Source organism: Anabrus simplex, chromosome 10 (genome assembly GCF_040414725.1).
Source record: "Anabrus simplex isolate iqAnaSimp1 chromosome 10, ASM4041472v1, whole genome shotgun sequence".
In the NCBI taxonomy this organism is placed as follows: domain Eukaryota; kingdom Metazoa; phylum Arthropoda; class Insecta; order Orthoptera; family Tettigoniidae; genus Anabrus; species Anabrus simplex.
Window position 1 is genome coordinate 132,585,895 of NC_090274.1, and position 23,407 is coordinate 132,609,301.

General features: G+C 37.5%; 1 protein-coding gene across 2 annotated transcripts in view; it reads left to right on the top strand.

Annotated features, from left to right (window-relative positions):
- The window catches only part of LOC136881980 (zinc finger protein 415), a 127,454-nt gene that overhangs the window by 53,974 nt on the left and 50,073 nt on the right, over positions 1-23,407 (top strand). The window contains exons 4-5 of one of the 2 annotated variants that reach the window (XM_067154459.2): positions 6,638-6,696; positions 6,824-8,169. In XM_067154459.2, coding sequence (XP_067010560.2) covers positions 6,638-6,696; positions 6,824-6,983 — 219 coding nt within the window. In that variant the 3' untranslated portion in view covers positions 6,984-8,169. Of the gene's footprint in view, positions 1-6,637; positions 6,697-6,823; positions 8,170-23,407 lie in introns of those variants that run through there. The other variant, XM_067154458.2, reaches the window with a different exon arrangement.

The window sequence follows — 23,407 nt, forward strand, 5'->3', positions numbered from 1 at the left end:
CATGTTCTGCTGAGACACACCAATTATTAATACACGTTCCTTGACAATAGCTTCCTATAAGTTCAAAGAATCAAGCAAATACATCGAATTACAACCCTAGTCATACAATATAATTTAGAGTGAAGTTAAACGTATCTTTCAAAATATCTGCATAACATAACTGAAAAAGGGTAAAAACAGAAATCAGAAATATCTAAACTTGGTGCAGAGGCCAGTTCAACTTGGTCACACACCAAAAACACTTCTGATGAGCAGCAGTGGAAAACTAGCGTGCTTCAAGTGACACGGAAATACTAGAGGCAAAACCCCAAGATAAATTCATAAAACTACAATTAACATAATAAGTGAAACAAGGAAACGGGAATGCCTCGGAAACAAACAGGCAAGCCCAGCTGAAAAGCTAAGACATCTGAAATAATTGAGTGGCGAGTCTAGGTGAATTTAGAGCAAACTCCTATATGAAAAAGCAAGCGAACATTAAGTGAAATTTAAGGTGGAACAGAAATTGAGGGTGCTTACCACAAAGTAGCCCATCCCAGTAGCGAGACGACGTCAAAACTTCGGACAACCAGACACACCGCTCACAGACCACAGACAGACCACGAATTGCTGCCTCGTTCTCTTTAAAAGGGAAACCCTGGCCTTGGAGTAGCCAATCAGAATGCAGGGTCCTGCCTATCGCAACCCAGATTCACCAAACACAACTGTTACTTCAGTCGCGATGTTAAAATACTTTCTCAAATACATACGATCGCGAATCTTCCATTTCCAGAATAGTCAGAAAATTCTTTCTAGAATACATAACCAACAAAAGGCAACACACCCTGTTCAAAAATTCATGTGACAACTTTCTGGACAGTTCCAATAAATATAGAAATGAAATCTACTATTTACAAATACCATATGTTACCAAAATATTACACTGTACAGGTTAGGTTGTTACATGGAATACAAATAAAACATATCACCACACTTCAGATCATACAGTAAGTACTACAGAAGGTATACAAATAAAGTCTTCAATAAACACTTTGCACTTCCAATTTATTCTATACCTGTGACAAATATGAGGCCCTCTGCCTATATTACATCATTCATTACTCTCATTCACATATGAGTCACCACCAGCATCCTCATCCATAGTCAATATTAGGCACTATGCCTACATTACTAAATTTAGTACTCTAATCTGCATATGAGTCTCCACCAGCATCCTCATCCACAGTCAATATTAGCGTTCTGCCTACATTACTCCACTCAGTACTCCCATCTGCATATGAGAGTCCACCAGCATCCTCATCCATAGTCCATATTAGATGCTGTGCCTATATTACACCATTCATTACTCTCATTCACATATGAGTCACCACCAGCATCCTCATCCATAGTCAATATTAGGCACTATGCCTACATTACTCCATTCAGTACTCTCATCTGCATATGAGTCTCCACCAGCATCCTCATCCACAGTCAATATTAGCGTTCTGCCTACATTACTCCATTCAGTACTCTCATCTGCATATGAGTCTCCACCAGCATCCTCATCCATAGTCCATATTAGGCGCTGTGCCTATATTACACTGTTCAGTATTATCATTCACATATGAGTCTCCACCAGCATCCTCATCCATAGTCAATATTAGGCGCTGTGCCTATATTACACCGTTCAGTACTCTCATCCGCATATGAGTCACCACCAGCATCCTCATCCACAGTCAATATTAGCGTTCTGCCTACATTACTCCATTCAGTACTCTCATCTGCATATGAGTCTCCACCAGCATCCTCATTCATAGTCCATATTAGGCGCTCTGCCTATATTACACCATTCAGTACTCTCATCCACATATGAGTCTCCACCAGCATCCTCATCCATAGTCAATATTAGGCGCTGTGCCTATATTACACCGTTCAGTACTCTCATTCACATATGAGTCTCCACCAGCATCCTCATCCATAGTCAATATTAGGTGCTGTGCCTATATTACACTGTTCAGTACTCTCATTCACATATGAGTCTCCACCAGCATCCTCATTCATAGTCCATATTAGGCGCTCTGCCTATATTACACCATTCAGTACTCTCATTCACATACGAGTCTCCACCAGCATCCTCATCCATAGTCAATATTAGGCGCTGTGCCTATATTACACCGTTCAGTACTCTCATTCACATATGAGTCTCCACCAGCATCCTCATCCATAGTCAATATTAGGTGCTGTGCCTATGTTTCACCGTTCAGTACTCTCATTCACATATGAGTCACCACCAGCATCCTCATCCATAGTCAATATTAGGCGCTGTGCCTATATTACACTGTTCAGTACTCTCATTCACATATGAGTCTCCACCAGCATCCTCATCCATAGTCAATATTAGGCGCTGTGCCTATATTACACCGTTCAGTACTCTCATCCGCATATGAGTCACCACCAGCATCCTCATCCACAGTCAATATTAGCGTTCTGCCTACATTACTCCATTCAGTACTCTCATCTGCATATGAGTCTCCACCAGCATCCTCATCCATAGTCCATATTAGGTGCTGTGCCTATATTACACCGTTCAGTACTCTCATCCACATATGAGTCTCCACCAGCATCCTCATCCACAGTCAATATTAGCGTTCTGCCTACATTACTCCATTCAGTACTCTCATCTGCATATGAGTCTCCACCAGCATCCTCATCCATAGTCCATATTAGGCGCTGTGCCTATATTACACCATTCGGTACTCTCATTCACATATGTGTCTCCACCAGCATCCTCATCCATAGTCAATGTTAGGTGCTGTGCCTATATTACACCATTCAGTACTCTCATTCACATATGAGTCACCACCAGCATCCTTATCCATAGTCAATATTAGGCGCTGTGCCTATATTACACCGTTCAGTACTCTCATTCACATATGAGTCTCCACCAGCATCCTCATCCATAGTCCATATTAGGCGCTCTGCCTTTATTACACTGTTCAGTACTCTTATCCATATATGTGTCACCACCAGCATCCTCATCCATAGTCAATATTAGGCGCTGTGCCTATATTACACCGTTCAGTACTCTCATTCACATATGAGTCTCCACCAGCATCCTCATCCATAGTCCATATTAGGCGCTCTGCCTATATTATACCGTTCAGTACTCTCATCCACATATGAGTCACCACCAGCATCCTCATCCATAGTCAATATTAGGCACTGTGCCTATATTACACCGTTCAGTACTCTCATTCACATATGAGTCTCCACCAGCATCCTCATCCATAGTCCATATTAGGCGCTCTGCCTATATTACACCGTTCAGTACTCTCATTCACATATGAGTCTCCACCAGCATCCTCATCCATAGTCCATATTAGGCGCTCTGCCTATATACACCGTCCAGTACTCTCATTCACATATGAGTCTCCACCAACATCCTCATCCATAGTCCATATTAGGCACTGTGCCTACATTACTCCATTCAGTACTCTCATCCACATATGAGTCTCCACCAGCATCCTCATCCATAGTCAATATTAGGCGCTGTGCCTATATTACACCGTTCAGTACTCTCCTCCGCATATGAGTCTCCACCAGCATCCTCATCCGTAGTCAATATTAGGCGCTGTGCCTATATTACACTGTTCAGTACTCTCATTCACATATGAGTCTCCACCAGCATCCTCATCCATAGTCAATATGAGGCCCTCTGCCTATATTACACCATTCAGTACTCTCATTCACATATGAGTCACCACCAGCATCCTCATCCATAGTCAATATTAGGCGCTCTGCCTATATTACACCGTTCAGTACTCTCATTCACATATGAGTCACCACCAGCATCCTCATCCATAGTCAATATTAGGTGCTGTGCCTACATTACAATATTCAGTACTCTCATTTGCATATAAGTCACCACGAGCATCCTCATCCATAGTCAATTAATCGTTTAGGGCAGTCGGCCACATTCTTCTGTAGTTTCCCTGTACCTCAATCTGTTTTTCACTATATATTAATTAACAGCATTTTTAAATCCATTAACTCACTATCTGAACCAAGTCATCAAGTAATTGTGATATATGACCTTTCAGGCATGAAATATGTTTCCTAACCGTAATAGTCACCATGTTTACACTTGCATAAACAAACCATATACACAAAGTTAAACATGTGTCATAGCATCAGGAACCAAAATTTCTCCTTGTCTTCAATATTCCTAAGCATGACAAATGCATCTAAAAGTAAATCACCTGCATCTATACAACTAAAGTTGTGTTTACAACTTATAAACACACACAAGTTCATAAGAACCAGAACCAGAGATAGGAAGTTCATATTCACAAGACATGTGCATTAGTAGGTTCTGAAGAAATGATTACCATTTGAATCATTTCGGCCCTCAGGTTCAAGGCCCGCATCAGTATCTCAGCACACCACCACCGACTGGTAATATGTGCCTGCGGCCCTTGTTGTCCCTATAAACTGAAGGTAATAGATCAGTGTGACTTGAGCAGTCATACAGGATGCCTCACAGATGTAAGCGAGAACCGTACCGTTAAATGAGTGTGTTTAAAAGTGAATGCATTATTAGCATGAGAGAATATAATGCATCCATCCCAGAAATTGCTGCTTGTGTGGGATGAAGTGTGTCGGCAGTGCAAGGGGTGTGCACAAAATGGTTCACAGAAGGCCATAGAACAGGATGAGATGGGTCTCGTTGCACCATCCAGACCACCCCCCATGGAGATCGGCACCTCATCCAAATGGCATTGCAGGACAGATCTGCATTGTCCTCGTCTCTGGCGCAACAGTGGAACAGTGTACACTAACAGGAGTGACAGTCCGTTGTTGTTTATTATCGCCTGGGTTACTGGCGCGTCATCCATTTCTCCGTCTAACTTAACCAACATGCATAAACATGCGAGACTGCAATGATGTATGGAACGACGTCACTGGGGACAGGAATAGCAGCAGATAGTGTTTTTGGATGAATCCAGGTTCTGTTTGTTTGGAAATGATGACCGCATTTTGGTTCACCGCAGACAGGAGGAGAGGCATCATATTGACTGCATTCGCACAAGGCATACAGGGCCAACTCAAGACCTTATGGTGTAGGCTGCTATTGGGTACAGCCATAAATCACAGTTGGTGCATGTCTAGGGCATTGTGACTAGTTTGACCTATGTGAATGACATCCTGTGACCCGTAGCCATACCCTTTCTGAACAACATCCCAGATTCCATATTTCAGCTGAACAATGAGCAACAACAAGTTGCTGTATGAACACATACCTTCTTGTTGCCACAGGACGTCAGACTGTTGCCCTGGCCCACCCGATCACCGGACTTGTCACCAATCGAAAATGTGTGGTTTGTAGTGAAACTATGGGTGCAGTGTTGTGACCCAATGCCAACCATCAAAGATAAACTGTGGAATCAGGTGAATGCAGCAAGGATGGCTATACCCCAGGATGCCATTCGCACCTTATAAACGTCGATGCCATCACGTATGGAACAAGTTATCAGTGCCCATGGAGTACCCAGTGCCTACTAGACAACAGGACACATGCTGAACCTAGGTGTTTGAAATGCTAATCGTTTCTGCAGAACGTACTAATAAACATGTCCTGTGAATATGAACTACCTGTCTCTAGTCTTTCAATGTGTTTTCTTTTTATGAACATTAGTGTATCATCATTTTGATTCCATATTGTTGTTAACTCAACTAAGGTTGAAAGAAGAATCCCTCATTCCAATACTTATTGTTTTTATAGCTAGTTCATGAAAATACAAACATAATCCAGCTTAACTAAAAGATTCGTAGATGTTTTGTTCTTAAAATATGGAACATCTTTAGATAAAAAATGTAAATGTGAAAATTGACACATAGTTAAAAACATGGTGAGAATGAGGTTGAAAGTGTTTTTATATTATGCTAAAACCTCTAAAATATGTCAATGTTCATAATAAAATCTGCATCCATGAATAATTATTTCAGTAATAATGAACATTCAGAGCTGTATATTGATGATTTTTAGAATTGTGGTGATTAGCATTATTGTTAGTATTTCTCTCTCTTATTGTATTTAGTTAGTTAACTGTGATAACAGCAATAAACTTACAATAACAATTTTGCAACTTACATTACACTGATAAAATTCTTCAGTGACACTTGTCCCATTTTTGCATTAACAAATTTTCACAAAACAGTAAAACTTTATTCCTGGAACAGATCAGTGCTGAAATTCAGTGAAACCGAAAATATATGTTGGTTTTATACATGAATGCATAACTGAGGATAGTCTTGGCAGTATTTATACATCAAATTATATTTTTCTGAAATTCGCCCACGGTCATAATGCATTGTAGCCCGCCAAGGGTTAATAAAATAATATAAGTGCTCGTATTTGCACCTCTCATTATGTACTTCAGTTTCCTTCTTCTGATGTTCAGCACAAATCTACACTTGTTAATCATTCTTCTGAGAACTTTGTAAATTTTCATCTAATCTACAATTCCATGTGATTTTCAGCATTTTCACAGAGCTTTCTATTTTTTTTTGTAACATTCTTGTCACATGTACTTTATAATGTTACTTGTGTCTTCTGTGTTAAATAAAGATCCTAAGTGATGTTTTTGGTTTTCCTTAGGGTTTCGTAACAATGGATGATGCTGTGGAGTTTGATGAAAATGGGGGCTCTTTAAATACGTAAGTGATCATGATCACAGACATTTGTGCTTATGGAAAATGTTGGAATGATAGTGTGTAGAATGCATTTGACAGTGTAGGCATTATTTCCTTCTGGTATTGCATATTATATCCTCAATCCCTCTAGGTGTGCGGGTAGCAAAGCACATCCACTCCCAGTGGGTGGGAGCACAGGCGAAGAATCACCCACAGTATCCCTTGCCTGTATCAACAGGCGACTGAAGGGGTGGCCAATGGATGACGAAATTAGAACCATGAGACTACTTGCGATTAGTACCACCATGTGAGGAACATCATGGGTCTACGTTAAGCCAGGAGTACGGTCCGTGCGAAAAAAGTGCCTATACTGTGCTGGAATGTGTCAGTTTCCCTGTGTTCAGAATGGGTCTGCATTACCTATGAGTAGTGCCACATTATCAGAAACACCACGGGTTTGGCTGGTGCCCATGATTAGTACAACTATGTGAAAATCATGGATAGGCTATGTGTTTCCTGAGAGTAGTACCATTATGTGAGGAACACCATGGGATTTTGTTGCCTCTGGGCATTACCATGATGTGTTTTACACTGTGGGTCTACATTGCCTATGATTAGTACGACTATGTGAGCAACACCATGAGTGTATGTACCCTGTGGTTAGTTCCACTAACTGAGGAACACCACGGGAATGCCAGTGTCAGTGATTTAGTCCCACTGTGTGAGGAGCATCATGGGTCTGCATCTTGTGTGTGGTGCTCTTATGTGTGAAATACCACGGATTTGCGTTACCTGCGAGTGGTGCCATTGTGTGTGACATACCATGGGTCTACATTACCTGTGATTAGTTCAAATGTGAGGGGCCTGTGACATGGATTTTGGACCCCTTTAGATAATAAGTATCATCCTATAATTAAGGCATTGTGAATTGGATCCACTGATTGCTTTTGTTTCATGATCATTATTCATCATCATTCATTTTAGGTTATAGTCACTGGATACATTTTGAAGTTTTAAGTTTAATTTTTTCCACCTCATACCATTAGAGGCCAATGACCTAGCTGTTAGGTCCTCTTAAACAACAATTATCATCATTATCAGTAATATACGTCCACAGCATTCCTTGTCTGTCATAACCCCAGGGGTGTTCATCTTGGGAATGTGGGTCAGAGATAAGATGCGACAGTATTTTGAAGAAATGCTTAGGATATTTTTGTGGGGACTGAAAATAAAAGTCATAAAGAGGAAAAGGTGCTAATGAAAAATGGAAAACAATTATACTGTTAAATTTAAAATAAGGTTTGAATGTAAAAATAACAATGATGAAAACAAAGAAACAGATGTTTACAATTATAATTAGTGAAATGAATAAATAATACATTTTAAGAAAATGAACGTAGTAAAACATGAAGGAAAACATTCTTAAAACAACAAACTATACATGTTGCTTACAACTGTGTTTAAAATTGTCATAAGAATGCCCAACATCTGGGTGATTTGCACACGTTTCATGCTTTTGCATTAAACTGTAATTTTTTGTCACTTGTAAATAAACTGTCTAGCTTTCTTCTTCATAACTGAATGTCCTGCAGACCATTATGCATACATACAGTAGCCTAATTTATGTACATTGTTACTCAATTCATTTATGAACATAAAAGTATGTCATAAAAGAAAGAAAAGTGCCACCTGATCAATACTTATTTATTATCACATGTATGATAGAATATCACATGTATAATAGGACCGGTTTTGACCTCTTACAAGGTCATCCTCAGCTGCATTAGAATCTTATGTTTGCATTTTTGTATTATGCCTTATTCTTAAAACTTTATGACATACTCTGAAATTTAACAACATTATGTTGATTAAACTTTTGCTAAGAGTTCTAATGTAACAACATAGCTAAAATTATAACATGTTAAATACTCTTATTACATAATATAGTGACCCATTGTGCACATATAATTATAATAAAATGAGTTCATCTTTATCTAATGCGTAATGAGTATGTGGGAATAGTTTATGATAGGCGTTTGCCTATTCAGTTAAAATAAGCTCCATTCTTATAAATGTTATAAATGGTTCTTTCTTTTATGACATTTGGTGGCTATCAATACGGAACAAAATGAAATTTATAAATCAGGAAGTACCAACATGTCTGATGAGCTACTGTTCTGCAGTCCAAACGACAGCAAAGACTGGCTTGGAACTGACACTCCCTGTAGCTGTAGGCTGACACACTACCGCACTACTTAGTTTGTGACTGTGAAATTAAGTTCTCTACCATAACTTTACCCAGGCCAGTTGTGCATGCGATGTGGATGGAAATGCCAATTTAAATTCTGTGCGGTGGGAGTTACGAACGTACTTAAGAAAGACAAAAACATGCTATCCAGGTTTTTTTAGCATGTACTTAATAGGACATGGACTAAGACTAATGGACTAATGTGCACATATAATTATAATAAAATTAGTTCATCTTTTTCTAATGAGTATGTGGGAATAGTTTACCATAGGCTCCATTCTCATAAATGTTATAATGTTTCTTTCTTTTATGACATTTGGTGGCTATCAATACGGAACAAAATGAAATTTATAAATTAGGAAGTACCAACATGTCTGATGAGCTACTGTTCTGCAGTCCAAACAACGACAGCAAAGACTGGCTTGGAACTGACACTCCCTGTAGCTGTAGGCTGACACACTACTGCACTACTTAGTTTGTGACTGTGAAATTAAGTTCTCTACTATACCTTTACCCAGGCCAGTTGTTGTGCATGCGATGTGGGTGGAATTGCCGATTTCAATTCTGTGCAGTAGGAGTTACGAACATACTTGAGGAAGACAAAAACATGCCATCCAGGTTTTTTTAGCATGTACTTAATAGGACATGGACTAAGACTTCGGAATAAGCCAGGCAAATGTGCTAGAGAGGGATGTCTTCACCAGCCTTGACTGTAATGGTGAATATTTAAATATCTGACCATAGGAGTCCACGGCGGAAGAACATATTAAAATGTGGGGCCTCCTGTAACATGAATAGAAGTTGAAAATATCCTAAAGAACATGAGTAAAGCCATAGCAACAGGCATAGATTTGATAGTGTAAGCACTCATATGACCAAGGTTGCTGGAATTCTAAGATTGCAGTGGTTGTTTAAGAGTCCTAAACACCATTTGGAAAGAAGAAAATCTACTCAAAGACTGAACTAAGTGATTAATGGTTGTGAATTTCATGTTTTTGGTCCATATTGAACTGAGAATAATATATTAATAATAACAACGTAAACGTTTCCACCTTTTCAATACTAAAATTTATTCACAAAATTAAAAATTACACGGTACTAGTTTCGATCCATCTAGGGGTCATCATCAGCCGTATTGGAGCAAAGATCACTTTTGGCGAAATCCTAAGAAAATGTTATTTTAAAGAATAACAAGTGAAATGAGATGTTATTATGGTAATAGTTAATAATACAAGGAATATACATACTAAGAGGTTTTTAACAAAGAATAAAGTATAAATGGGAATCAGTAAGTTCTTGTATTGAAATGACATATATAAAATTATATGTGGCTTAGGAAGAGGGCTTAAGGTGGGGCAGAAGGGTGCGGGAGAAAGTGTAATTGTCTTGGAAAAGTACCTTTGATTAAATTTAGGATTGAGTTTAGGTTGGCTGCATTATTGTTTCTGAGGAAAGTGATAAATAGATCGAAGAGTATGTTGGGTTTCTCTGAGATTTCATTGAGATTGTGACTGGCATTAAAGTATTGGTCTAGGTGTATGTAGTAATTTTCCATTATGTTGAGTAAAGGGCCCTTGTTTGCTAATACGAGGATGTCCATGTCTTGTTCAATATTGGTGAAATGATGGTTATAATCTTGCATGTGTTGGCCGATGGCTGAAAACCTGTTGTATTTTATTGCGTTAGTGTGCTCGTGGTATCTGATAATGAAGTTTCTCCCGGTTTGCCAGATGTAGGTTTTTTTACAGGTGGTACATTTGATCCTATAAACTCCTGATTAAAAAAAACTGCTGGTCTTGTTGATGTGTGAAGTATTGTATAAAACGTTCATGTTCTTATTGTTGGTTTTGAAGGCTATTTTAACGCCTTGTTTCTTAAAGATGTTGGTTAACTTGTAGATATCATTGTTGAACGTGAAGGTGGAAAATGTTAGAGGTTTGGTTATTTCTTTTTTGAGGGTAGTTTTTGGGCGATGTTTGTGTTTATTGATTATCCTTTCTATAAAATGATTGCTGAAGCCGTTGAATTTTGCGATTCCGCGGATTGTGTTGAGTTCGTTTTTTAGATCTTTATTGGATATAGGTATGCTGAAGGCTCGGTGAACTAGGCTGTTGTATGTGGCTCGTTTGTGGGACTGGGGGTGCACTGAATCTTGGCGAATGGTGGAGGCTGTTTGAGTGGGTTTTCTGAAAATTTTATAACTGAAAGAATCTGAGTTTCTAGTGATGGTTAAATCTAGAAAGTTGATTTTTTAATTTGATTCGGATTCTAGTGTGAATTTGATATGAGGATCAATATTGTTGAGTCTTAAGAGGGTGGTGGGTGCATTAATTGATTTGTCATTCATGATTACAAAGACATCATCAACATATCTGGCCCAAAAGAGAATGTTTTCGAATTCGTTGTCAATTTTGGTGTATTCGAGGAAGTCCAGGTATATTTCTGCTAAGATACCTGAGGCCGGTGACCCCATTGCCAAACCATTTTGTTGATATATGACATTGTCAAAAGTGAAGAAGTTATTGTCGGTGATAAGTTTTAATATTGTGATAAAGTCTTGTATCTCTAGTTTGCTTAAGTGGCTGTTTTTGTTTAAATTGTTTATAATTATCGGAATTAATTTTGATACTTGTATTCTTGGGTACATGTTTACAATATCGAAAGAGTGGATGGAGTGATCCGGTTGCAAATTGAACTTGTTTAGTTTTCCTACTAGCTCAGATGTGTTTTTAATAGACTTTTTGGATAAGAATTGATAATTTTTTCTTAAGAAACATTGGATGAATTGTGATATTTTGTATAAGGGGCTCGGTCTATAGTTGATAATTGGCCGGATGGGAATTCCGCTTTTGTGAATTTTGGGAAGAGCTTTAGCAGTGGGGAGTCCTGCGTTCATATGTATGAGTTTGGATTTTTCCTGTTCGGTAAATAAAAATGAAGTGTTTTTAAGAGTTTGTTTAAGTAGTTTTTGAATTTTTTGGGTGGGGTCTTTTTTGATTATGGAAAATGAGCTGTCTGTGAAAAAGTTTTTTGTTCTTTCAATATATACTTTTTTATCCATCATAACTGTTGCATTGCCTTTGTCAGCTTTGGTTATGATGAGTTCGTTGTCTTTAATTTTCTTCTTGAGGGCGTATATGTGCTTTTGTTCAGCAATTTTTTCTCTATTATTGAGGTTATTTGCGGGGTTGGTTAAATTGGGGAGGATATCAGTCAGTTTCTTTTTAACATCGGTTCTAACCTCATTTTGCGTGTCTTCCGGCATTTTGCTGATGGCTAGCTCTGATTCTGTGATCATAGTAGCGGCTATGTTGAGGCTGTTCAAGTTTGGCCAGTTGTGTTTCGGTCCTTTGGATAAAATTAAGTGTTCACTTTCACTTAAGGGCGTGTTAGATAGATTTACAACAGCTGGATGAAACTGCGTACGATCGAACGTGTTACTATTGGAGTTTCTAGTTTGTTGGTTATGTATTGTAAACATGTACCCAAGCATACAAGTATCAAAATTAATTCCGATAATTATAAACAATTTAAACAAAAACAGCCACTTAAGCAAACTAGAGATACAAGACTTTATCGCAATATTAAAACTTATCATCGACAATAACTTCTTCACTTTTGACAATGTCATATATCAACAAAATGGTTTGGCAATGGGGTCACCGGCCTCAGGTATCTTAGCAGAAATATACCTGGACTTCCTCGAATACACCAAAATTGACAACGAATTCGAAAACATTCTCTTTTGGGCCAAATATGTCGACGATGTCTTTGTAATTATGAATGAGAAATCAATTAACGCACCCACCACCCTCTTAAGACTCAACAATATTGATCCTCATATCAAATTCACACTAGAATCCGAATCAAATTAAAAAATCAACTTTCTAGATTTAACCATCACTAGAAACTCAGATTCTTTCAGTTATAAAATTTTCAGAAAACCCACTCAAACAGCCTCCACCATTCGCCAAGATTCAGTGCACCCCCAGTCCCACAAACGAGCCACATACAACAGCCTAGTTCACCGAGCCTTCAGCATACCTGTGTCCAATAAAGATCTAAAAAACGAACTCAACACAATCCGCGGAATCGCAAAATTCAACGGCTTCAGCAATCATTTTATAGAAAGGATAATCAATAAACACAAACATCGCCCAAAAACTACCCTCAAAAAAGAAATAACCAAACCTCTAACATTTTCCACCTTCACGTTCAACAATGATATCTACAAGTTAACCAACATCTTTAAGAAACAAGGCGTTAAAATAGCCTTCAAAACCAACAATAAGAACATGAACGTTTTATACAATACTTCACACATCAACAAGACCAGCAGTTTTTTAAAATCAGGAGTTTATAGGATCAAATGTTCCACCTGTAAAAAAACCTACATCGGGCAAACCGGGAGAAACTTCATTATCAGATACCACGAGCACACTAACGCAATAAAATACAACAGGTTTTCAGCCATCGGCCAACACATGCAAGATTATAACCATAATGTCACCAATATTGAACAAGACATGGACATCCTCGTATTAGCAAACAAGGGCCCTTTATTCAACATAATGGAAAATTACTACATACACCTAGACCAATACTTTAATGCCAGTCACAATCTCAATGAAATCTCAGAGAAACCCAACATACTCTTCGATCTATTTATCACTTTCCTCAGAAACAATAATGCAGCCAACCTAAACTCAATCCTAAATTTAATCAAAGGTACTTTTCCAAGACAATTACACTTTCTCCCGCACCCTTCAGCCCCACCTTAAGCCCTCTTCCTAAGCCACATATAATTTTATATATGTCATTTCAATACAAGAACTTACTGATTTCCATGATTATAATTTTTACAACACCCCATTTATACTTTATTCTTTGTTAAAAACCTCTTAGTATGTATATTCCTTGTTTTATTAACTATTACCATAATAACATCTCATTTCACTTGTTATTCTTTAAAATAACATTTTCTTAGGATTTCGCCAAAAGTGATCTTTGCTCCAATACGACTGATGATGACCCCTAGATGGGTCGAAACTAGTACCGTGTAATTTATAATTTTGTGAATATATTTTAGTATTGAAAAGGTGGAAACGTTTACGTTGTTATTATTAATATATTGGACTAAGTGAGTCATTGTCTCTCTGTTTAAGAAATGAGACAGACAGAAACCCAACAACTACAGGGGCATCACTCTTCAATCTCATGGACTGAAAATAACGGCTCAAATCATGGAACAGAAATGAAGAACCGTCATTGAACCAGAGCTTGAAGAGTAGCAGTATGAGTTTAGCATGAGTAGGGAAACAATATAGTTGATATTTTCTGTAAGGATGATCATGGAGAATAATAATAATGTTATTAGCTTTATGTCCCACCAACTACTTTTACGGTTTTCGGAGATGCCTAAGTGCCGGAATTTAGTCCCGCAAGAGTTCTTTTACATGCCAGTAAGTCTACTAACACAATGCCGATGTATTTGAATACCTTCAAATACCACCGAACTGTGCCAGAATCGAACCTGCCAAGTTGGGTTCAGAAGGCCAGCGCCTTAACCATCTGAGCCACTCAGGCCAGCTGATCATAGGGAAGCTCTGGGAAAAAGGAAAAGATGCCGTCTTCATTTTCCTAGATGTTAGGAAGGCTTACAACAGTATACAGAGTCAAAAAATCTGGGAATGGACGTAATGAAGCAACGTGATGGATTCAGAGCAATACATAGGAGAAGGGATTAGACCTCAAATCTTACTGGACCATGTGCTTTATTAATAAAGCAAAAATGCTGTATGAACATTTGTGATGTTTGGGACATCACTGCATGTATTCAATTATTGAACTATATAATTAATTGATCAGATGTATATGTTTAATCACTGATAAGTCATTTTTAAATTAATATGTATATATATAGGATTTTAATAATCCATTTCACATCATTTCATTTCCATGTATCGCGGCTATAACTTATTCTGAACGAACCACATATTGGGTAAAGTATTTCAACATCATTCATATTAATAGCTTGCAGTAAATTTTGCCAATAGCCGTTGTGAGGTGACCAGAGTTAGCAGGCTAATTTCAGCCCATTTCCAGGAAATGTACGTCATCAAGGTTACGAGAGACCTTACCCTCTCCACCTTCTGAAGAGACAGTTGAAACATTATGAACACCGACTTTTCGAAGTTCGCTACCTGACGCTTTGATTTCGCGGGAAAGTTTAGCCTATGTGAATGGACGTAATGAAGCAACGTGATGGATTCAGAGCAATACATAGGAGAAGGGATTAGACCTCAAATCTTACTGGACCATGTGATATGGCTGATGGAGGGAGACTTTTGAACCTATATACTTTGAAGACAAGAGCTGGAGAGGACATTCTTATTCTGACTCTTAGACACAGAGACACTCTTGGAAGACACTCTTACTATGATTCTACGTCTGCACATCGGAGAAGATTTTAACTTAGTTCACTTCGCATCTGAGTAGTACCGTAGGATACTACTCAAAAGTTACTCTCATTGGGACTTGTTATTTCAATGACAAGAGCTATAGTCAACGGGAGACCAGTTTTGACTAGTACAGGGAAGGAGAGCTTTTATTATGAATTTAGTTACGCTACTGTTCCATAATACGGAAGAATACAAGTGTATTCTCTCCATGAACATAACCCATGGTGATTTTGCTTTTAAAATTAGGACTCATTACCACTTTATGTAAGGGGTACAGTAGGAGTGTTAAGGCAGGAAAGTCATATTACAGCTAGTGTATTATGCACGAAGCAGAAGTAGGACTGGAATCCAACAACAGATGACGCAGCCAGTACGAGAGATCCATCCATCATCAGCTTCAAGATAACAGAGTCTACAAATGGTGAGCTAATGGCATAAGTTACTGCAAGTCTACGCATTACAATTCATGTTCTTAGAGTTCATTTCAATTAATTTTTCTTTTGCTTCCGTAAGTTCAGATTTCGTTAATACGCCGTTATGTCACATTTTTCATCCTAATAAATAGCTATTTTAATTTGTATTTTCAGAAATTATTATTAATGATCCTTAAATTCCAAGTTAGACTACTTAATGATTTGTGTTCCGTCACCTCACCCGTGGAAGTTTTTTGAGTCTCATTACATATTATGATTATTATTATTATTATTATTATTATTATTATTATTATTAATTATCAACTTTCGTTTTCAACCCATAAGCTTGAAGGCTGGCGCCCATGGGATATTGTTTATGGAGAAACAATGAGGTATCATTTATTTATATTAATATTAAAGTGACCTGCCACGTTATAATTTTGTTACACATCTGTGGGCCAAATGGGTACGTCACATATTGTCGCCGCAAGTGATGGGCTCGTAAATCATTAAGTACTTGCATAGAAGGATAAAATCAGTAGTTTTGGGGTAACTGCTTTGTATCCACAGTATATTTTTCTTGTGTGTTTGATTTTGGGGGTAGCATGGCTGAGCAAGTAGAGAAAGACATGGCTCTGCATAGTGGGCACGTGCTGAAGGGTAGTACTTTAAGTAATTCTAAGGAAGAGGTAGATAAATGTGTAGAGGAGGAAACTGATATTAGGAGTGAAGATAGCGAAGGGAATAAGAGTAGGAATGACAAAGTTACGTTAGATTCAGACGATAGTACGATGGTGGGCGATGCGGAGGTTAGCCCTAACATTGAGAGTAATATTAATCAGTTACTTGGAATGATGCAGTTAATGTTAAGTAAGATAGAGGATAGTAAATCTGAAATAAAAAATGAAATGGAATAAAGTAAATCTGAAATAAAAAATGAATTGAAACAAATTAAAACAGATGTGGAACAAACTAAATCAGAAATTAAAAATGAAGTAGAACAAACTAAACGAGAATTAAGTAAGGCATTGAATGAACACAAGAATGAAGCTAATAAAAGGATGGACGAACATAGCAAACAGTTACAATAATTATATAAACAAAATAGAAGAACTGGAAGAGACAACTAACCAAAACAAACAAGAGGTAGAAAAGAAATTTGTAGAGCAGAGGAGTGAGTTGTTGGGATTAATGGAAAAAGAAAGCAACAACACCAGAAAGGAGTTAGAGACACAGGTCACAGGGATTAACAATAAAGTTGAGACCCAAAAGGAAGAAATAAGAGAATTTAAAGAAAAGGTACAAAACAATATCGATAGAGAACAAAGAGAAAAGTTTGCGATAGTGGAAGGCAATACATTGGAGATTAAGACGTTGAAAGAAAAACAGAATACAGTAGTGAATGAAATGGAAAGAAGAGATAAAGATGTAGATAACCGCATAGCGATGGCAGAAGCACACATACGATGAGAAGTAAGAGAAAGGCAAGGTAACACTGAGAGGCAAAGTCATGGAGGGATTTTCAGTAAGGAAATCGAATTACCGAAGTTCAATGGGAAACAAACTAACCCACTAGAATTTCTTAAGATAGTAGAAAAACGGTTTGGGAAACGGATTGAGGAAGGGTTTATGGACTGGGAAGAGGCGATCAACATTATTGATCATGCTTTTGTGGGAGAAGCACGTTCCTGGTTTTTAGTCTATAAAAGTAAGATGAAAAGTCTGAAGGAATTTAAGACGAAGTTCACAGACAAATATCGGAATTAAAATGTTCAAAGCCGTGAAAGAGAAAGGGTGGTATTTGGGAAATTCAAACATAATGAAGGCGTCTCTATGACTGAGTATTTCTTGTCACATGTTATGATTTGCCAGAATTTAGACGGAATCACGGCTGATTCAGATGTAGTCAGATTATTGTTACGACATTTTCTGGACAGGGTACGCGAAGCAGTGTGTATGCAAAGTATTAAAACTATTCAGGAAATGGAGCAGTTATTATGGAGTTTTGATGCACTAGGAAACATTGGGCATACAACAGGAAACTCACATAATTTTGTTCCTCACAGTGAACCAAGGGACAATAGGAGACAGCAAAACTACGAGAATCGTAATCAGTTTCAGCCAAGGAATAACGGCAGGGGTGAAGCACCTGAAAATAGAATGGGAAATGCCCAACAAGTCAGAGGACAAGTTACTAATGAGCCAAGTGTAGGTACACGATCGCAACCTTTAAACTAAATGCAGGCTGTAATGATGGGTCAGAATTCCAGCCTTACCAGGAAGTAGTTAGAAATTGTGTTATGAAACTATTGCCATATGACCTAGATGTTAAGGAAGATCTTCTGTGTGAACCAGATCATAATTATTTAGATAAGGGTGATGAAGTGGTTAATCCTGTGGTTCAATTAGAAGTATGGGGGTGTATGTTAATGCGTTAATTGATACAGGAAGTCAGAAATCATGTATTAGCTCAGAATGGTATGACTCTTTAGTTAAACAGGGTATTATGATGGGAGAGATGCCTGTTGAATCAACATTCATTATTACAGCTGTTGGTAAAAAGTCGAAACAAATCTGCAAGCAGGTTGCGGTGCCGATTTGTATAGAGGGTTTAATTTCAGTACAGATATGTTTGGTTATTCATCACCTGGTATTTGATCTCATCTTGGATGTGACTGGTTGACTTTGAAATTGACTCAGTTAGATTACAATGATGCAATGGTAAATCTGAAGTGGGATAATAAGTATGTCAAACTCGAACTGAAAAATGAAATTCACAGGAAAACGAATGTTTGTGCTATGTGGAGTGTAATTGAGGTTTCTAGATATGAGGAGGAACCCAGTGAGGGTTTTAATTTATGCCAGTTGTGGTTGAAAGACGATCAGAAGGATGCCTTATTTGAAGCTGCGAGCAACATTAAATTAGAGGAAGTCCAGAGGGACGAATTGCTGGCAGTGTTATGTGAACACACTGAGATTTTTTCTAAGAGACCCGGTAAAACACATGTTTATGAACATTCTTTTTCAGTGCTAGATGACAGTCCTTTCAGCGGGCCACGGTATGCTATCCCACACAAATATGCCAAGGCAGTTGACGATCAAATACAAGCTATGTTAGCCGATTGGATTATTGAAGTGTCTAATAGCCAGTATTTAAATTCTTTAATCGTTCTGCCTAAGACTGATGGGAGCGTCAGACTTGCATTGACACGAGAAATATGAATAGACATATTTGTGCTGACCAGTTAAAATCGCAGACAATTGAAGAGTTAATTCAGGACATTTAGGGTAAAAAATTGTTTTCATCTGTTGATTTAAGAAGTAGTTTTTGGCAGATTCCTTTAAGAGTGGAGGACAGGCCGCTGACAGCATTTAGTCATAAGTATAGCTTGTATCAGTTTGAGTGCGTTCCCTACAGGACGAAGACAACTTCTGCAGCCTTAATTAGAGCATTAAATATCGCATTAGGTGATGATACAGGAGTTTTCACCATGGATTTTATGGATAATTTGGCTGGGGTTTTATATCAAGGACATTATCATATACATAAGAAACTATGACCTTGTGCTTATAAATTATCTGACGGCAATAGCATTTTACTGGGATCGTACAACAATAGGAGTTTACATAAATATATTACGAGACAGGTGGACTTTCCGTAGAGCTGGAATATAGGTGAGTGGGCCAGGCCACTCTTATCTCTTATATAATATCGACTGTCGCAGCGTGGAGTGACCGCTCTCTGGAAGGTGGAGTTTCCCAAGTTTTGTTTTGCTTGCTACACGATGTGTGTGTATACGATTGACACGAGTTCATTACCAAGGTTACGTCTGTTCTCTTTATGTAATACCATGTATGGGTAATCTAGTATTTGATTTATATATAATGAGGATCATTAATATTGCAGAGTAAAATTTGTAAATTCCCTGTAGACTATATGATGTCTTCATAAAGACTTGCAATAATTTTACCCTAGGCTTAAACCACGTGAATGTGTTAGCATGTATAAAGTGATAGTCATACAGCAAGAACGTATAAAACACTTGAAAGAGTAATAGAATACATTTTGTTTATGTAAATTTTGTACAGATCTAAATTGAATTGTCAAGTGTTGCATACACTGGATTCATAAAATCAGCAAGAGATGACGAACATTTGGGAAAGTGAGACATCAGAAATTCGCTAAGTTATTATATTGTGTTTTTTAAAGGAAATTTTGAAGTGTTATATATTATTTGTTATAATTAAGTTGTAGGTGGAATCATCAAGATGTAATTTTGTAAAATATTGTTATGTTGTATACAGTAATGAATGAATGTAGAGTTGGTTTAAAAAACAAGTGAAACGTAAGTGGCAAAGTGTAGGTGAGCCCTCAACGAAGTGCTACTTGTTTCAGGCTCAGAGGGGCGAATGTCATGCTTGGGACATCACTGCATGTATTCAATTATTGAACTATATAATTAATTGATCAGATGTATATATTTAATCACTGATAAGTCATTTTTAAATTAATATGTATGTATATATATATATATAGGGTTTTAATAATCCATTTCACATCATTTCATTTCCATGTATCGCGGCTATAACTTATTCTGAACGAACCACATATTGGGTAAAGTATTTCAACATCATTCATATTAATAGTTTGCAGTAAATTTCCCAATAGCCGTTGTGAGGTGACCAGAGTTAGCAGGCTAATTTCAGCCCATTTCCAGGAAATGTACGTCATCAAGGTTACGAGAGACCTTACCCTCTGCACCTTCTGAAGAGACAGTTGAAACATTATGAACACCGACTTTTCGAAGTTCGCTACCTGACGCTTTGATTTCGCGGGAAAGTTTAGCCTATGTGAATGGACGTAATGAAGCAATGTGATGGATTCAGAGCAATACATAGGAGAAGGGATTAGACCTCAAATCTTACTGGACCATGTGATATGGCTGATGGAGGCAGACTTTTGAACCTATATACTTCGAAGACAAGAGCTGGAGAGGACATTCTTATTCTGACTCTTAGACACAGAGACACTCTTGGAAGACACTCTTACTACGATTCTACGTCTGCACATCGGAGAAGATTTTAACTTAGTTCACTTCACTTCTGAGTAGTACTGTAGGATACTACTCAAAAGTTACTCTCATTGGGACTTGTTATTTCAATGACAAGAGCTATAGTCAACAGGAGACCGGTTTTGACTAGTACAGGGAAGGAGAGCTATTATTATGAATTTAGTTACGCTACTGTTCCGTAATATGGAAGCATACAAGTGTATTCTCTCCATGAACATAACCCATGGTGATTTTGCTTTTAAAATTAGGACTCATTACCACTTTATATAAGGAGTACAGTAGGAGTGTTAAGGCAGGAAAGTCATATTACAGCTAGTGTATTATGCACAAAGCAGAAGTAGGACTGGAATCCAACAACAGATGACGCAGCCAGTACGAGAGATCCATCCATCATCAGCTTCAAGATAACAGAGTCTACAAATGGTGAGCTAATGGCATAAGTTACTGCAAGTCTATGTGTTACAATTCATGTTCTTAGAGTTCATTTCTTTTAATTTTTCTTTTGCTTCTTTAAGTTCAGATTTCGTTAATACGCCATTACATCACGTTTTTCATCCTAATAAATAGCTGTTTTAATTTGTATTTTCTGAAATTATTATTAATGATCCTTAAATTCCAAGTTAGAGTACTTAATGATTTGTGTTCCATCACCTCACCCGTGGGAGTTTTTTGAGTCTCATCACGTATTATTATTATTATTATTATTATTAATTATCAACTTTCGTTTTCAACCCATAAGCTTGAAGGCTGGCACCCATGGGATATTGTTTATGGAGAAACAATGAGATATCATTTATTTATATTAATATTAAAGTGACCCGCCACGTTATAATTTTGTCACACCTCTGTGGGCCGAGTGGGTACGTCACACATTGTCAGAGTTGTGTCCAAATAGGGAATGGATATTCAGAGTCGTTTGAGTCTAGGCAGGGTGTACAACAAGGTAGCACACTATCACTTCTTCTATTCATATCTCGTTGATGTTCCCGTGCTTTGCTATGAAATTCTACATTGTATACAGAATTCTAGGATAGGTAGTGTACACATTTTGAGCAGGACTGTATTAAATTGCATAGCTCTTAACGTTACCCTAGAAACTCGCTGAGCAAGTCATCAAATGTCTTTTCTCATATGAAGAAGAGGTTAGGGAATTTTCATTGTAATATTAGGCCCGCTTGCCTACCATCAATCACAATCACATTGGGGAGTTTTCATCATAATGGTAGACACTCACTCTCCACCTGCCTTTTTACATCCTCAGAAAGACTATCTTAGTGGTTTTCCCAACTGGAACGAACATTCATTACAATGACATCAGTAGGAATGGAGCAATAAAAAGCAGTGCTTTCATGTGAAATACTCGATCAATAATGAAAAGCCACACATTTTTTCACTTTTAACGAACAGTACTACACTACATGTTATAATTCTTATTATTGGTCCATATTGAATTGTACAATAAAGTCAAAGAAATATTAATGTTTATTTGTTCCACCTTTTCAATACATAAAAAGTGATTTTAATTAAGAATTAAAATCTGTGAATAAAATTATAGGGACATGTTTCGCTGGCATCTTCAGCCTTACTCTGAATCTGAAAGATAAAAAATCAGGATCCTGATTGTTCTTCATTGTGGTTGGTTTTTAAAAAAAATACAAATGAATGTGAGGATGATGTAGGAAATGTGCTTCAAAAGGTGAGCGAGACAGTAGTTAAGATATACTTAAAAATAAAGTCTTACTAAAGTCTTACAAACAAATAATCGTAATTTATACACTTTCTTGAATGTCCTTGTCTAAAAATGTGGTAACAAGTTGCATATTGGTAGTTCTATAAGAACGTAAATTGCTACGTTGAATCTTGTAAAGCGGCGCCCTGTGTTGGTTGAGGGCGTTAGAGGAAAGTTTGGATCCTAAACAGTTTAAACATCAGGATAATGATGAAGAATGTTGCTGATTATTCCAAGTGGAGTTTAAATACATTTCAAAGCTAGTAATGAGACATTTCTGCCGCTCACTCAAATTATGTTGTAAGGGCAGTTCTATAAGAACACAAATTGTTACGTTGAATCTTGTAAAGCGGCGCCCTGTTTTGGTTGAGGGCGTTAGAGAAAAGTTTGGATCCTAAACAGTTCAGATGTCAGAATAATGATGAAGAATGTTGCTGATTACTCCAAGTGGAGTTTAAATACTTTTTAAAGCTAGTAATGAGACATTTCTGCCGCTCACTCAAATTATGCTGTAGGGGTGAGGGAAATGCTTCATACTTCAAGTGGGGTTTAAATAACTTATAAAGTGGTTAGATTGTTGTAAATCTCGTGTGAAGAGATAAAACTGTAGTCTTCTTAAAGCACGAGTGAAGAAGAATGCTCAATGGTAAGCAGCTGTGTTAAATATTAGCTGGAAGGAGCGACTGTAGCTTCTTGTATAGAGTAGAAAGGGAAATTTGGTTTGAAGTCTGTAACAATAGGAGATTTACGTATTAAGGAATGAATTTGAAGGAAAGGAGAGTTCAAAGAGAAAAAAAACCAATGTGTGTAAA